The sequence below is a fragment of the Opisthocomus hoazin genome, chromosome 10 (genome assembly GCF_030867145.1).
Source record: "Opisthocomus hoazin isolate bOpiHoa1 chromosome 10, bOpiHoa1.hap1, whole genome shotgun sequence".
NCBI classification, from domain to species: domain Eukaryota; kingdom Metazoa; phylum Chordata; class Aves; order Opisthocomiformes; family Opisthocomidae; genus Opisthocomus; species Opisthocomus hoazin.
This window is the reverse complement of record NC_134423.1, coordinates 24,327,837-24,345,277: the sequence shown is the minus strand read 5'-3', so window position 1 is coordinate 24,345,277 and position 17,441 is coordinate 24,327,837. Positions and strand designations below refer to the sequence as shown.

At 49.2% G+C, this 17,441-nt stretch overlaps 1 protein-coding gene across 3 annotated transcripts in view; it reads right to left on the bottom strand.

Moving 5' to 3' along the window:
- The window catches only part of NTRK3 (neurotrophic receptor tyrosine kinase 3), a 234,413-nt gene that overhangs the window by 183,021 nt on the left and 33,951 nt on the right, over positions 1-17,441 (bottom strand). For all 3 annotated transcript variants that reach the window (XM_075431339.1, XM_075431340.1, XM_075431341.1), the window contains exons 2-3: positions 15,785-15,859; positions 14,397-14,468 (exon numbers count right to left, since the gene is read on the bottom strand). In XM_075431339.1, coding sequence (XP_075287454.1) covers positions 14,397-14,468; positions 15,785-15,859 — 147 coding nt within the window. The remainder of the gene's footprint in view (positions 1-14,396; positions 14,469-15,784; positions 15,860-17,441) is intronic.

The following is a 17,441-nucleotide window of genomic DNA, read 5'->3' as shown; positions in this document are numbered from 1 at the left end:
CCCCACGCATACCTCAAAGGTGGGACATTATCACCCAGTGACAGCAAAGTCCCAATTCTTGCTTTCTCCCACCATCCTCCTCCTGTGTCTCAGGAGGGGACACGCTGTGTCCTGCAAGGTCTCCCACAGGAACTGGGGAGACCTTGCTGGTGACCAGCAGGGTAGGTGACCATTGCCATTTTGTCCCAGCACAAGTGACAGATGGGGGCACAGAGCTACATCTGCTGAACAAGATCGTGCACTGAAAAAGGGGAGGATGGGCGTGGGCCAGGAGAGGAATCTGGGTCCATGCAGCCCAGAACAAGTGGACTTCAGTGCAAAAGGAGATAACATGTTTTCTTCTCCCACAATTACCCAGCAGCCAAAAGTGTTTCCGCTATTAAAGCCATTTTTATTCAGCTAAATTAAGCCAGATGCCTCATTAATGACACCAATGAGCAGGAGCCCCTGTAATTAAACCGTAAGCTATATTATGCAGTTCAGCCCAACGCAATGGCAGAAACGCTGCTGCTGGGGAGGGACCCTCTGTGCCTGTCCCTCCTCCACGCATTTCCGTCCTCCACTTGCCCTTGTTTCCATCCTGACACATTTATTTCTGCATGGGAGAAGTTTTTCACACATTTTAATAATATGGTGCCACTCTGAAAATCCTGTTCGGGGTGGGGGGGGGAATTAACTGCACAGAGCAGCTGGGGCTGAGGGAGCACGAGCGACTGCCTGGCAGAAATGAGAGGCGAAATGCACATCCTCAGCTGCGGTCCCCAGCGCTGGATATGCTGGTGGCACCACATGGGACTCCCTTGATATCCCATGTTCTCTGGGCACAACGGGTGCTTCCCATCATCTCACAGCTGACTGCAGCCTTGGCCGGGTGCTGGTGACAGCAGGAGAGGAAAATGTCAGCAGCCTCACATGCTGCTGTAGGTGTAAGGGTAGCTCCATCCAGGCTTTGCTTCTGCAGCAAGTAAGCTGCTAAAGCTTTGGGTTTGAACCAGAGAAATGCTGGAAAGTCACTCCGGGACTTGCTTGTCCCTGCCAGATAACTTCAGTGACCTCTAAAAGCAACATTACACTCCCCATCGCCTGCCTTGCCCTCTCTTTCCCCCTCCCTCCTTTTCCTGTTTAGTAAGCAGCTTTGCTCATTAAGGGAAAGAATGTACTGTCCTCCCTTAATGAATGTGCTAAAATTACCCCAGCAAGTCCCAGAAGCTGTGGCAGTATGGGCCTCCCCACAAATCAGGCTCTGCAAATATTAGGCTCAATTGAAATGTCCGATAGCTCAGCACAAAGCCCCAGCAGGACATGCTTGAGATAGAGCCTGCAAAAGCACCAGGCAATGCCAAGCGCCTGCAAGCCTCACGTGCCCAGAAAGCAGAGTTAGCAGAACGGGACACAATGTTACATTGGTCAGCCTGAGATTTCATTGCTGCCAGCAGTTCTTTCGTTTGTGCTCCCTGTCTGGGCTCAGCACCAGGACATGTGTATCAGTGCTATGGAGGAGTAAGAGGTCCTCCAGTCATAGTCTGGCACTACCTACAGTGCAGTTCTGCTCCTCAAGCAATTCCTTAGCAACATCCAGGTCTTTACTGACCGCAAACACAGCAGAATCAAAAAGCTTCCAAGGTTCAACCTTCCTTTGTGGGTTTGAACAACGTAACTAACTCCTTTCTCACATCCATGGGTACTGTCCTGTGCCTTGTAAAACATGTGTCACACAGCATGTCCCGTCACTTTATCGTCTCATTCCCCCCAGATTATTTGTTGTTCTAGGTCTAGAGCCAGAATTTGCAATAATATCTCAAACTAAAGCATCCTGCATCAGAGTTGAGCAAGAGACCATCGTCAGTGACACACAAGAAGAGACCCTGCCACTCCACGTGCACCACTGCTAGCCCTGAAGGTGCGATGCTGGAGGAGGAACCACCAACCCCTCTGTATTTCTCAGTTGCACAATCTTGATTCGTAAAATCCCAGCTGACACTGAAACAGGGCTGAAGGAGGTAGAAGGGGTGGGTCTCCTGCGCTGTTCTTTAAACAACAAAATTACAAAACAGAAGTTGCAGAGCAAGTGGGAAAGGCATGAGGCACCACGCCTCTGTCACAGGGCTCCCATGGCCAGTGCCAGCGGCACATCTGCCCCCCACCTCTCCTCCCACTGCCTTTGCCAACGCAGCAAGCCATCTCCTGCTGCTGCCTTCATCTCAGCCCATCCCAAAACACTTTAAAGGCCATTTTAAAGGCCATCTCCAACCCCATGATGCTTCCACACCCTTCAAGTCATCTCTGCTGAAGCATGTCCCAGCTGCACGAGGCTTTGTTTGGAGACAAATCACCTCTCGGAGATTATCATTGCTCACAGTTTTGGTTCAGCACACGGTACAGATGCGAAGCCATCGCCAGGTGCGAGTAATGTCTGCTATGCTTCAAGGTGGATCAGATACAGGGATCTGGCCCTCTGGACTACACTCCTCTCGCTTGTTGCGTGCAGTTTCCACTGCTCTTCTCCAAAGACATCTGGGCTCTCAGAGAACTCGAGGAAAGGTTAAAAGCTGGGTCAGCCCTGCAGTTGCTTTCCCTTTGCCTGCCAGCTTCCCTGCAGGGCAGAGTCCAGCAGCATCCACAGAACACACCAGTCTTCTGCTCAAAGAAAAGCAATTCAACCTGCAATGGGCAAGATGCCTTCCCCACAGCTGCCCTCCTGCAGCTGAGACTTCCTCAGGGCTGCTCTGGCTTCACTCCACCTCTTCTCTCCCTAACTGTAGTAATTTTAGATCCATCTTTATCCTAGAAGATAACTGTATACTGGGTTTTTCTCCTGCTTCAGCATGCAGAAGTAATATTGGAGATTTGTGCCGATTGAGAACAAGGGTTGCCAGCTGACAGCTCCAGCAAGGGGTTGGGTTTATCCTGCCTGTTTGCCTCAAATTGCATGTTTCTTTGAGCTAGGAACAGAGAATGACTGGGGAATGCCTCCCACTCGTAGCATTCCAGTGGACCCAGAGAAAACCCGACCACTGCGAGAGAGGAGAGCTTTGTGCTGCGGCAAGGCATAGCAGGAGGAGACGGTGTGGGAAGACAAGCAGTGCCCAACAGGCATTTCCCAGCATTGCCGAGTACACTGTGACACCAGACCCCAAATCCATGCCCTTCCAGGCTCCCGGGTGTTTCCCACCACCTCCCCGTTGAATACACTGAAGCAGCAGGGACAGGCTCTCAGGAGGTACCACCCCAGCTGGGGGGGTCACCCCAAATGCACAGATGGGCACTGGAAGAGCTGAACAAGGTCCACACAAGAGCCTCAACTTCAGTGCATCAAGCACAGAGCTGATGGGACAGGATCCAGTCCTCCTGCTCCCTCCTGAACTAGGGTTGTGCTCTTAGCTGATAGAGGGCTCTTGCATCAAATTTGTATAAAAAAAAAAACACTCCACCTACTTGGATGCCCAGAAATCAATGAGCCCTGAATAATCTCAAACACTGCTCTTGCAGGGTTAGTAAAGAGAAAAGTAACAGCTGTGTCTGAGCCCTGATTTGCCTGCCACGGGGAGGGGTGCCAGAGGCTGCGAGGGGCTGGAATGGTACCGATAACTCTGCAGAGCCTCTGAAGAAAGGAAGGAGTACAAATATGAATATATATACACACACATACATATATCTCACAGCAATAGCAAAACAACAGGGCATAAGGCAGGCTAAGCTCTCGGCAGACACTGCTAAATGGTTTCCAATTAATTAACTGATTACATGATAGAACAGAAGGGGATTCAAGTGAGTGCTGTTGACCTTTAAGAATAATTAATATCATCAGGATTGCAAAACTCGTCCAAGAAAAATAATTAGGAAGGTTCTAATATTCCCTCCAAAGCCACATCGAAGGGGGAAAGTTCTGGTTAATTGAGGCATAGTTCCCAAGTATTTGCTAGAAAACCCATTTCTCCCTTACACTTGCTTCCCCCTCAGAGCTCCCACACACACATGCTTCTTCCCTACCCCAGCCAAGCCTCCGTCTCCACTCCAGATCCATTTTGCCCATCACCTTATCTACAATCTCTTTCTGTTCCATTTCAACCTGCTTTCCTAATGACTCCTTGCTCCAACCCTTTCTTGCAACCCTATCAGGCCAGACTGGTCCCTGACCCTTCCACAGCCGCATCCCATCCCCTGCTCGTCTTTAACCAGCCCCAAGCTCCACTCTCTGCCTTCCTGCACCTCAGGAAGAAGGCCTGTTCCTTCTATGTGACGTGGATCCATTTTTTATCTCCAGTCACCACTGGCAGCTTCATAGGCTGACAGAAGGCAAGCGCTACATGTAATCCTTTTTCTCCCATTACACTGCACCAAGCACACAAATACTCCCACCTCACTATATTTTTCCTTGCTTCTCCTTTTCCAGTTCGCTTGGTCTACACATCCTGTGTGGGAGAGGGGCTGGAAAGTCACCGAGCCAGGCAGGAACTGCAGTGGTGAACTTCGCAGGGAAGGTCGCTTTGACACACTGGAAGGGAGGTTGCATGAGCAGCCAACATATCTCACAAGGGAAGCGTAAAAACAAACACCCTACAGCTCTGGAATGAAACCCACCTTTGCAGCAAATAAATTTCCTCTGCTGCTTATTATCATTAAAACTTTTGTGGCTTGACACTTCACTAAATTATAGATAAAAGGAAAAATTGTCTTCCTGGGCTCAGAAAAGCAGGCTGCTGCCAGAGAGCTGTGTTTACACCAGCTAATGAAAAGGAAGCTTGCCATTAGCCTACAGCACTTGCCCCACCTCAGCGGGGAGCAGAGCTACCTGCACCCACAGCACAAGGGGCCTGGGAGTAGCGGCTGGACCCCATGAGGGACCAGAGCTGAGGAGCGCTCAGGGGAAGTGGGCTGGCGTGGGGATCAGAGGACCAAAGGGACCACGCTATCAGCCAGCGGAGATGGCAGCTGCCACTCCCCATGCTCCGTGGAGGCTGCTGGCCACAGCAGGAGGTGAGGCTGACTTGCTCCAGCTACACCTCATCAAACAGAAAGAAAAGTACTCAGCTTAGGAGACAGACAGCATCAAGCAGGGAGCTGCCTCGCACCAGGCTGCTGCTTCCCCCCAGGGGCCCATGGCAGGGGGATGGGGAGTAGGGAAGCAGCAGATGCCTGGAGCACACCTGAGCATGGGCACAGCCTTTTGTGCAGAAATGGTCCTGTCTGCAGCATCTGAGCACACAAGGAGGAGTAATGCTCAGAGCAGAGACCTGCCTGCAGCTACACCTGAGCTGTGGTATGATGTGTCTCGTCACAGCCCCAGGCACACTTGGCTGATGGGGACAGGGAACTGTTGGCAACTTAATACACTCAGAGTCCAGCAAAACCTGCTTGCTACACTCCACACTTGTCACCACCCCAAAAGCAGAAACATGTTTTGTCTTTGACAATTACCTCTATCAAAAGAACACAAGAATGTCTGGTCATGGTAGTTACATTTTTCCTGTTCTTCTCAATACGCAATGTACTTAAAAAGAGAAATGTCTTTCACCCAGCATTTATCTTCAAATATTGGTCACTGTGAGGAGTATTTTCAAATGAAAAGACTAATCACCATGAAGCACCGAGTGCTTCAGACTGCAGCAGGCATTCCTTCATTATTCTGAGACAGCAAATTACCCACAATTATCAACACGCACAACTGGATACAACAAACATTTAGCCAAAGCCCACAGGTTGTGGTTGCAGTGAGGCTGGATGGCAGATCTCCGAGAGAACTACTCATGTGAGAAACCCACAGACAGCAGCCGGGTAGCGGTGCTGCAGGACGACTCCATTCACGCTGCAGAACAAAGCCAGCACCAGTAGCCGCTGCAGTTGAGAAAGTTTATACCGCATCTGTCAAACAGGCACCTCGGCAGACTGGCTTCATAGCAGGAGAGACAGGAGATTAAAGGTGCTGCTGGCAGTGAAACCAGGCTGGTCACCCCTCAGTTGGGCTCACACCTGATGGCTGGATCCAGCTCGCACCTGCAACCAAGTGTGCACAGCCAGTGTTCCACTCACTGCCCTGGGGTGCTTGGCTTCCAAGAAAAGAGGGAAGGAGGCAGCAGGGTCAGGCATGGAGGCCGAGCTGCAGACAGAGACAGGAGGTCGGAGAACTGGAAACCTGATGGGTGGGGAGGCAGAGGGACCCAGTCACAGGCAGGAAGGCCAGGCCTGGGTTGGATGCTGGGAAGCTCAGCTGCAGGCAGGAAAACGGGCATCTGGGTTGGAAACCGGGAGGCTGGGGCTGCAGGCGGGGGGGCCGGGAGCCTGCCGGCACTGTCCGTGGTGCTGAAGCGCCGCCCCTCGGGGAGCACGGTGCTGGCCAGGACCCCACCACCCCCAGGGACACCGCTGGGCACCAGCGGAGCTGCCTGGGGAAAGGCCATGCATGGCCCCGTGGCATGCCGGAGGGGAGCAGATGTGAAACATCCTCACCTTCTATCGCTAGGAAGCATATAAACAACGTTACCCACAGCGCCTGTGGAAGACAAACCTCGGGCCCTTACCGCAGACTGGTTAATATCCCATGGTCTCCTGCATCCGACATAATTCACAGCTCAAGCCTTTACAAACACAAATGAGGGGTGGGGGCTGGTGGGAAACTCCACACCTCCGCCCAGTTTTCTAATAAAATTTTATAATTCCAATAAAACACATGACTGCCTAACATATGACATTTAAATTCTTTTCTGGTCACACACCATCATGAATTAATGTCCCATCATTCATGACCTGTCATACCTTACTGCTCAAATAACATATGATTTCAATGTTTCTATTTTTTTTTGCCCTGGTGCTTATTACCTGTACTTCAAAAGGGGAAAATCAGCCCTTCAATCATACTGTTAGTAAACCAGTATCATGGAAAGAAAAATTCCAGGTGAGAACTTGTGTGGTGACTTAACTTACACTTATCCTGCCATGATTGTTCACTCCCCCCCCCCCAGCAGCTTTCAAGGGGGTTTCTGTGTCCTCTGGTCCCTCTTGGGGAGGGTAGTCCTCCCTGTGCAGCACCTCTTACACCGGCACAGGCAGGCAGAATATGCCTTGCACCACATCTAATCAACAGAGCTACACAGTCTGGGGAGCAAGCAAAAGGGACAGCCGGAGACTGTTTCTGGAGTATGTTCATACTGCAGTGACCTCAGGAGCTAAGGAACAAGATCTGGTCCTTGTCCTGCCCTAGTCTGATGATGTCAGAGATATGATGATGTGTAGTTGTTTCTCAGTTAAATCTCAGTTTCAGGACCACATCTGAGAAGAAGGTTTGGCCTCTCTTTGAAGTGAAGCTCACAGCAAGACATCCATCAGGCCATTGTTGCACAGCAAGGACTATGTCACAGAGGATGAGACCCCCCAAAATATGAACACGTCTAAAGTTCACATTTTACCCCAATGCTAAAATAAAGCTAGTTAAAAGACACACACACCCCCCTCCATGTAGGAACAGCCTCATTCAAAACATCTCCAGCATTGTCTGCAGCCTTTTTTAAAGAGAGAACGGGAAAAAAAACAGGACCTTTGAAAAATCACCATTACCCATTTCACATATCTGCCAAAAGAAAACTGATCGAACTCCAGAAAGGAAAAGAAGCCTCACAGCCACACAATGCAGCTGGAAAGAACATCTCAACATTTCAAAACATGGAAGGAAAGACAAAGCCACAGCAAAATCCTGAGAGCCCAGGAACCAGAGTGATAGGCATAACACGAGAATCTGAGCAGGCAACAAATATTGGTGATAGCATTATTAAAATTCATCTTACATTGCAACAGCATCCCACAATTCAAGGCTAGGTTTCACTAGAAATCGCACAAGGTGCTACTCTGCAAATAGGTAAATAAAAGCAGAGAAAACAAATGTTATTATTCCAGGCTTTCAGATGGGGAACTAAGCCAGGACAAAAGTCTTGCTGCAAGGTGCACAGTGCTTGGAGTTGAAACCTTTCTTTCTCAGGTCCCACTAGAGTACATCAGTCACAAGCTCACCACTCCACCTCCTATTACAATACAATAAACCCTTTCCACAGCCAAGCAAAGCAGTCTGCAGTCCAGAATTGTTTGCCCAGCCCTCTGAATACAGGTCAAATTATTTCAACCCAGCCTGAAGGAAAACCATAGTCCTGCAGGGAACTGGTCTCTCCTCTGGCCTTGTACACAATGGCTAGTAAAACACAGGATCCACCTCAGAGGCTGCAGAAAAAAGAATAGCTGCATTTAACTGCTTATCAGTCACCTGCGGTAAGGACAAGGAATAAACATGCCATCAAACCACTGCTGCTGATTAGCACATCAGCAAGGATCTGCAGTACACTGGCATCCAGGGGACAAAGCAGATGGGGGGCAGAACAGGAAAGTTTATGGAAGCAGAGGAGATGTTACTCTTGTTTGTTTCAGTGACTGCACCATAAGCATGCCCAGCATTTTATAGAAGAACTAGAGATGCGTCGGGGAAAATGCTTCCTTGAGTAAACTGCAGCACAGAGTTTTGCTCCAGAAGGGGCTGAAGCATGAACATCCTTAGAGCACAAATGGGAGTCAAAGGGTACCCAAACTACCTGCCTCTTAAGGGATAGTAAAGTAACGTTCACTTCATGCAAATTAAAGGTTGTTTAAATCTCTCATACTTATTTTGCCTATATTCATGAAGAAATTCAGTTCCTATTTAGTCCTTTGCAAATGCAAAATAAAACACATTAAACTATCGAGGAGGTGGTTTAAGTAAATGCATTTTACTTCACCCTCCCAGTGAGCGAAGAGCTTACATGTACTCATATACTGTGTCTCAGATGATACACACAGACTCGTTAGGCTGCACTCACTCGAGAGTACAGACAGGAAATTAAGAGCAATTAACACATGACAGTTTGGCCTAGGAGGAGACTGCCAGGATGGGTATGACAGCAGTGCAGTGATAAAAGGACACAGTAGGAAGAAATCATCAGGAAGGAGGAGGAAGGGTAATAGGACATCCAGAATCCAGTGGAGGGTTGCAGGCAGTCACAGGGCCTGGAGCAGGTTACAGGAAGAGAGCAAAAGAGACTTTAACCCTGCTTCGTATGTAGGAACGGCTCGCTCAGAGCAAGGCAATCATTAACTACAAAGCAGGGGAAAATGACCCTCAAGCCACGACCGAGAGTGAACAGTGCTATACGTGCAGTAATTCAGCATTCTGATATTTAGTTTACGTCTTTGTTTAGTGTAAGATCTCAATCAAGCTCCCAAACACACAGAGCAAAGAAGGTGAAACTTGCCAGCCTTGCAAGATTGTTGCTTGCAGCCCTTTGAAAGCATGTGGGCCTCAGTTGCTGGAGGGCTTCAAACGCTGCCCCGAAACAGCGTTGAAGAGGGCAGAGAGTGACTCACCAACCTCAGCCACCTCAGTTTTCAGTGGATGCAGCCCAGTTTGTTTCCTGTCAAGACTGAAACCATAACACATCTCTGGGGATTTCCATGTCAAAGCCACAAACTATATCCAATAGCAGGGTACCAGTTCATATAACACTGCACAACTGCCATGAACCCAACCAGGACACTGAAGCTAAACCCACCCACAGAAAGCAACACAGCCTACAGAGGAGGTTCTGGAAGGCTCCAGATGAATCACTACTCAGGTTTACCTATGAAAACCAGCCCACAGATCAGCCAGCTGTCTTTCACCAGGCAAAGCAGGTCCCTGTGCATTCCCTCTAGCACCTTCCGGATCTTCCCCAGTCCTCACTCCTGGGACAAAAACACTGACAGGATCACACAGATAAAAATTACTGTGGAGCAGAAGGTGATGTGACTATACCATGCTCAAAAACCAGTTTCACTCAGCAAAAAGCACTCCAGGGTCTCCCATCTTCAACACCCTTGGGTGAAGACTGGAAGAGATCCTCAACCTCATCCTTACTCTGGCAGGCAGCTCTGAGAAAGAGCTCTTTGACAGGAGCTGTGTCTTGGCCAGCCCACAAACCAATTTAGAGTGTGTATAAACCTCCAGAAGACAGTTTAAGAAGAGCCTCTGAATGCAGACAGAAATGGCAATTATTAATTTTCTAAACAGAAATCTGACTACTTAAGCCTTATTTAAAAGTGTGCCTGTCTCTGTAATTACACAGCCTTAATTTGTTTTCTTTACTACACAATAAATAAGGTGTGCACAATTACCCTCTGCAAATACAAGGCAGTGTCTCCTGACTGGCTGACTGAGCACGCAGCCGCCGAGGAAAGCATTTAGAGGGAATCACAGTCTTTTAAGTACCTGCTTCCCGGTAAAGGGGGATTCAGGCACTGCAAACTTGTCTAGCTCTAGGCACAACTTTCTGGGAGCCTTCTCTCCTACATACACATCTCTACTGCCCCATAGCCAGTGCAGGCTGGACACTTTGGCCAGCAGCAAACAGGTCCTGTCCTCTCCTATGCACTGATTCCTGGTGCACTGTGAAGCTGAGCTCTCCTGTGGACTTCCCAGTGCCTGATGAGGGAGGAATGTGATAATGTTCTGTTCTTCCCCACAAGACACTACAACAACCTCTCTCATTATTGTTCCTCTGCCTATTTTAATGATATGCATAGGAACTTGATATCCTTATGACATGTAATCCTCTATGAAGTTCAAATAAATTGGCCAAAGCATTCCAGTATTATTAGGAGAAAGACAGAGTGAGAGCATGCAAGACTTTTTCTTCTAATAAGCTGTGCTAAACACAGTGACATAGTAAATATGTATTCAGATGGTTAATGAGTCTCAAATTTGGGAACTATATCATCCGAAAGTTTTCTTGTGCATCCTCAAGCCAAAGACTGAGGTTTTCTGTCAACACTAAGCATTTCCTACATTCACCTACATCACCTGCTAGCACTAACTTCCACAATTCTTGGCTACAACAGCACTGTTTTCCACAGCCTCACATCCAGTGCATGATGCTCTCCAGGACCATCCCCATATTAGCCAAAGGGGTCTCAAAGCTGCACAGAAATGGGACCAGAAACCCACCAGTGCAACTTTGCCTAGTGAGAAGACCTCCAATGAGAGCACAAAATGACACTGGATGATACCCAGTTTAGATCAGACCCTCATCCATCCCCATTCAACATCCAGCCAGTACTTGTTCTGGAAGGAGTCAACTGCCTCAGCCTAACAGCCAGCAGAAGAGGTAGATCTATGTTGCAAACCCCACTGTTATATTCAGGAGTAATTGCCTCTGTAGCAGTGGCAAGCTTCACAGCGCCGACGATCAGACAAGCGATGGAGCCCTAATTCTCCTCATTCAAGGAAAGGGGAGAGGGAACCAAAGCTATTTGTGGATCCACGCCTCTGGCTCCCAGTCACCCACTGCTCCTCCACTGATTAGGTTGGCCTCAAGCCCCTCACACTTATACAGCTAATTTAAAACTTTAAAGGACAGACATGCCCCTGCCAGACTGCACTTTGGAGCACTTTGCGGTCTACCACTCAGGCAGCTGAATGCTGAAAATCTGCTTCATGGGTTTCTTGCTTTTCCTCCCTGACTCTGAGATGGGGAAGGGGGGGAAAAAAATCCAAGCCAAACCTCATCTAGAACCATTATCTTAAACAAACCCCCACAAACCTGAGCTCCTGCAATTAGAGCTGGGATAAGTGATCTGCTTGTGATTGCACAGCTGGGGTCTGAAGACAACTGCGTGTACAGAGGAAGGGCCAGAAATAGAAGTTGCTGGGAGAAGGCAGAGCTATCTGGCCCATCTGATAGGAGGAAACCTTGATGAAAGGCACTGAGTAAAAACTCACTTCAGCAGGAGGCTGGGATTTAACCCAGGATGGGGGACACACACGCACAACAGCTTCTGAGTCCTTACAATTTGTACACAAGCTTCATGCAGAAAAATGCCTGCTGCTGCTCAGACCCAGCTTGTAGCACCCTGCAAAGTTCCAGCCCAGGGTCCCCACCACCCTGTGCCAGACATCCCTGGCAGTGAAAGCTCTCTGTAATTTATTAGACACATTTGCCATCTTATTGACTCAAGCCCACCTGCAACAATTCAAACAGCCAGTAAAGGAGAAGGAACACCAGCGCAGCAGTGAAAACTTGTAGCAAGAGCTCAATGAACCTTAAGCACACCATCCCATGGTCCCCAGCCCTGCACTCATCCAGCTGCAGCCAGGCCTGCTGCAAGGGGATTGGGACAGTATCCCTTGCTTCTGCCAGTTACTGTACCTGGTTACAGCAGCCCAAGACTTAAAGCAGAGTGACATTTCCATTAATCCTTTTATCCCTGGGTCCTACGTGCAGCAGCTGTAGAAAATGTCAGGCCTTCAGCAAGCCGAGCTGCCTGGGAAGCAGTGGCTGCAGAGCACCCAAGGAGCGACCTCGATGCACTTGCACAGTGCCATGACCACAGAGGGGACCCCGGGTGGCACCAGGTGCCTGCCAGGTTGTGCAAAGCCTCAGGAGCCACTGCATTCCCCCCATCAGGGCAAGAGCACCGCAGGAACAGAAGCCCAGCTGTGAGGGACCAGCAGCACCATGGCCTGAGAGCCTCTGGGGAGCAGGATGGAGCCACCATCCCTGCAAGCACCAGGTCTCCATCCCTGGATGCCCGGCATCTGCCATGGGGGACATCCACCTTGTAAACCTCCAGACTGCTGGGTCCTAGGAACAGCCTCAAAACCCGTCGGCCAACACTAACCAAGTAATACACTTACTTGCCTCGAGCTTCGAAAGGCAAGGAAAGAAAGATGTTAAGAACATGATCAATCTTCCGTGGCCCAAGCAGTAAACAAACACATATTTCATCACCACATACCAACCTTAACTCTTGACACAAGATGGATGTCGTTTTTTTCCATCTCAAAAGTAATCTCAAAAGACAAAAACAAACACTTTTGGAAAAAGCAGTAACAATCACATATGTACACATTAATGACATATTCAGCCTCAAAATGAGTGGAGCCTACATGGCCTTCTAAACTCCTACAACATCCAAACTAATTTCATCAAGAATCAAAAGTTATGTCTTATCTGCTAGATACATAAACAGCAACTGCACAATTGACAAACAACAACCCCCCCCAAAAAATCATATGGGAGAGGTATTCAGAGAGAATGCTTCCCATCAAAAAACAACTACAGAAAACACAAAACAAACACTAAAAATCAAAATAACAAAGTGCAGAAACCAGGAAAATCCCAGTGGTCAGCATTAAGAAGGGTTTATTATGACAAAATATACACTTATTTAAACTCAAAAAGGCTCTGTACTTGTTCACAACTCCCTTAACTATTCTTGCCCTTTGGTACTGCAGATCTCCTATTTAGCAAGTACTTTACCGTCACTTAGCAACTGTAATGGTTTTCCAAAAAGGCAGCTTTTGGGGTTTTTCAGTTCACATAATCTCCGAGCAGACATCAAAAGACAAATCTATCCTGCTCTGCAGGTCGCATCTATCTCCACCAGGAACATGCCCATATCGATGGCCGCATGCATCCGCAGACTCTAACGGATGTGTGCTACTGCCGTTTTTCATGGAAGAAGCCACTAGCATTGGTTTCCAAAAAGCAGGGGTACACACACTCTCCATCCAGCCCATCAGTTCATGCCCAAGACCAGTGGGCTTTCACCAACCCCTTTTCACCTTTTATATCTATACCGGAGCTGATAGGGGTTTGATCTCGGACACAGTCACTTTGACAAGATATTTCAAGCCTACAGAGCGACTTGCACACTGGCCTGAAATACAGGCTTTCCTTTATTGCCTTGGGAGAAGTAAATACACATCCAGGAAAGAAATCAGTGCCCTTGACCTCAAGGATGCAGGAATTCCCCAGGGCACTGTACCCACCGGCTAATGATGCCCCAGCAGCTGGACATCCACGCAATGTCCTGTGATAACAAGACTCCAGCCAGTCCAGCACAAAAACGTCCCTACCCCCAACCCACTGCAGACGCCAGTTTAAGAAGTCAGTAATTAGGAGCAGAGCTGGCAGCTCCACGCCCCAGGATTTGTACCGGAAAAGTGCCCTTTGGTTAAAAGGTAAGTAGTGAGGCAGGCACCAGCTGTGTGCTGGGGTGTGCAGCCATCCCCCGAACTCTGCAGAAAGGGAAATGTGTACCAGCCACCACAAGGCTGCTAAGGAAGCAAGCACTCAGAGCACTGATCAAAGCCAGACTACTTATTAGACACCAAAACCAGTCAGCATCCCAGCAGGAGCCCACCCAGTCCTGTGTCGGAGCCCACTGCACTTCCCTGTGCCTTCGCTTTTCCTTCTCCCCACCTTTACACCTCTCCCTCCCTTTTACTGTCAGCATCCCCCTTCCCTCCCACTGCTCTCCGCAAGAGGCACTTTGGGCATCTGCTCTGGGGATCACCTTTCCGCAGGGAGCAGAGGGAAAAGGGGGCAGGAGCCGCCAGCACTCACATGTAGCGCAGGTGAGGGTTCTTGGCGAAGGCGCGTGGCTGGATGTTTCGTAGTCCTGAGTTCCTGATTGTCCTGCAAAGAGATGCAGAATGGTAGCAGTGGAGTCAAGGGTGACCACTGCTCTAACACCCCACGGTCAGCACCCGAGGTGCACTGGGAATCCTGGGGTGCCACCCCAGGAGGCACTTCTGTCCCCAGACAGCCTTTATGAGTTACAAGCAAAGAGAAGAAGCTTCATCTGATATGGTGACAGCACAGGCTCAGCGCAGAGCGGCTGCTGGGTGTGACTCTCCCCCCACATCCACCAAGGCTTGCTTGAGTGGCACAAAACATCTCCTGCTCATCTCCCTCCATCTTCATGAGCAGCACTGCCTGCTCCCACAGCAAACTTAACTCCCAGCACCACCATCTCCCCTCCTTCAAACCCAGGACAAAACTCTTCTGACTTGCAGCCCTGATAAGGAGGGGCGAGTATTTTGTGTACAGAGTTATGGACATTGAAAGGGGAATCCTTTTGCCACCCTGTTTTGGAGAAGCTGTATTAGCACTATGACCAGGGGCATAGTTGCAGACAAAAGTATGCTCAACTCTGTTGCTGCTTTCTTAGGTGAGGTGAGAACAGCAGCCAGACTGCTTACAAGGCGTGTGTGTTAAAAGCACAGCTTGCTGAGGTTTGGTTATCGAGCCCTCAGCAATGTGCACCTCTCCTCCAACCTGCAGGCAAACTGTACCTAACGTAAATCTCCCAGTGAAACTCATTAGCAGAGTCTCCAATTAACCCTGAGCAACACTGTGCATCTCATGCAAGCAGCACCCAGGGTGCTCCAAGGATGGGAGGGGGAATTAAGAGATTAAGTGGTACCCTCGCTCAGCCAGGCTTCCCAAGCACCCGGCCAGTCCCTTCAACCTCACAGAACTCAGTTTCCCCTCCGTGATTCACACCGTTGACCTCTCCTGGTGCTCGGAGTGTTATGCAGGGTGATGCAACTCCCTTATCATGCAGCACCACTGTGATAGCAGCTGCACTAAATGAGGACCAAAAACCCAGCCCTGAAGGATGGGTGGAGACAGCTGGAATTTTGCATTGTGGGGCTGAAATGAATCAGACCAACGCACAAGCCCAGAACAGCAGGGGAGAAGAGAGATCAGGGCTGATGTGCACTGACAGTGCTGTCAGGAGCTAGCAATCTTCCTTCTCACAGACCCAGCAAGGACCAAAAAGCACTTCATCTCCATTTTGTGGAATCTCGTAGCAAAATACAGCAGAGCCAGTAGCTTAAACAGGCTCTGAACACCACGGCAAGGAGACTGTGGAAGCTGCAGCTCTTTACTGGAAGGAAGTGGCCGCACAGTGCTGTTCTCCTCCCCAACACGCAGGACATACTCACAGCCTCTGGAGTCCTGTGTACAGCTCCATGTCGACAGCGTTCAGCGTCTGCAAGTTCTTCCAGTTCTCTATGTGTCTGTGGAGAAGAAGGAAAGGCTCAGCTGTGGTACAACCAGGTGGTCGCTCTGCCCATGCAGGGAACAGCACACAGTGGAAGCGCATCATACCCTACCACCCAGCCCCACACTTCTTCCCACCTTCCTTCAGTCAAAACCTTCTTGCAACAGGTCTGGGGACTTGACCTGTGCTGGCTTCCATATCCACACCTGGCACGCATCACGCTGCCAAAACAAGCAGTTTCTCATGCTGCTTTTTGTTCTGTTTTCCCAGGATTTTGGGAAAGCCAGATAACATGGTTTTACCCACAGTTTTGAACATGGAACATGCAACCAAACTGTTGAACATCCTTGGCCAAGCCATTGCCCCTTCTCTGCACTTCACTGCACGCATTGATGAAACAAAGACATGATTGAGACAGCTGACGCAAAAGGAGTGAAAGAAAATAAAACCTCTCAACAAAAACTTGGGGCCTAAATGGAAAAAAAGAAAAGTCATATTTATCCAGTCTCTTACTGGGGTGGACAAACAGGGTCCTAATCTTTGCTGGCTGGAAGTGCTGCTGGCAGGAGAGCGCCAAACTTGGTTTGGAAACAGTGCCTTTATTATAAATTCCTCAGTCGCCCGGGGCGCTCTGGCAGATATGTTATATAGAACAAAACCAGAAATAGATCTGTCACAACGGGATTGTTATTCAGTAAATATTAGAGCTGGGGGAAGGTGACAGATCGACAGCCCCAGAGAACGGGGTCCCCTTTTATCAACAGCATAGAAGCGATGCTGGCAGCAGCATGGCCAGCTCGCTGTGGCCATGTGCCTCTACTACAGCTGCAACACTGCGTGGTATAGGAGTAGCTCGGTCCTCATCCCCCAGGCAGTCCTTGGCCAGTTCTCCCAGACTGAACTCAGATACCATCCCACCAGAAAGCACAACTATTTTCAAGAGGGTGTTTGCTGGGTAGCAGGTGAAGGTAGTCCTCTCTTAAAGTCAGATGAGTGGGAGAAACATCTGGCTGGTCCCCTTAGACAATATGTAAAAAGCCCATCCTTAAGGTTCACGAACACGTGCTCCCCAGCTCACATCTGCCCTGATGCAACAGTTGGCTTTGGGCTCAGCCCTGGAGAGGGGAAATGTTTCCAAGTGATGAAGGGTTGGCATGATAAGCCATCACTGAGAACCATCCCTTCTAGGCAAGAAGGTTACAGGACCCCATGTGGTGGTCCAGAGGGTAAGGAGAAGAAGGACCGTTGACCACTTCCAGAGCAGTCACAGGGGCCGTACTTTCCTCCTTCAGCACTCACTACACCATGTGCTTGCACAAGAACAGACCAATTTGCATGACAGAAGTATATGGACCTATTTGAGACTTATCCCAAATACCATCCAGATCAAGCAATAAAAATAAAAAGCCTGGACTAAACCTAAACATATTCCTCTTCTCTCACCATGCAGATCCAAGACAAGCAGAGACCCACAAGAGTCACCTCTGCTTTCCACATGTTCCATAACTGTCTGCATACCCTGAGGGGTTAGTGTAAGGACACAGCATAAGCTCCCAATTGGCTGCTGCATGACAGCGTAAGTTACAGTTCATCCTCAA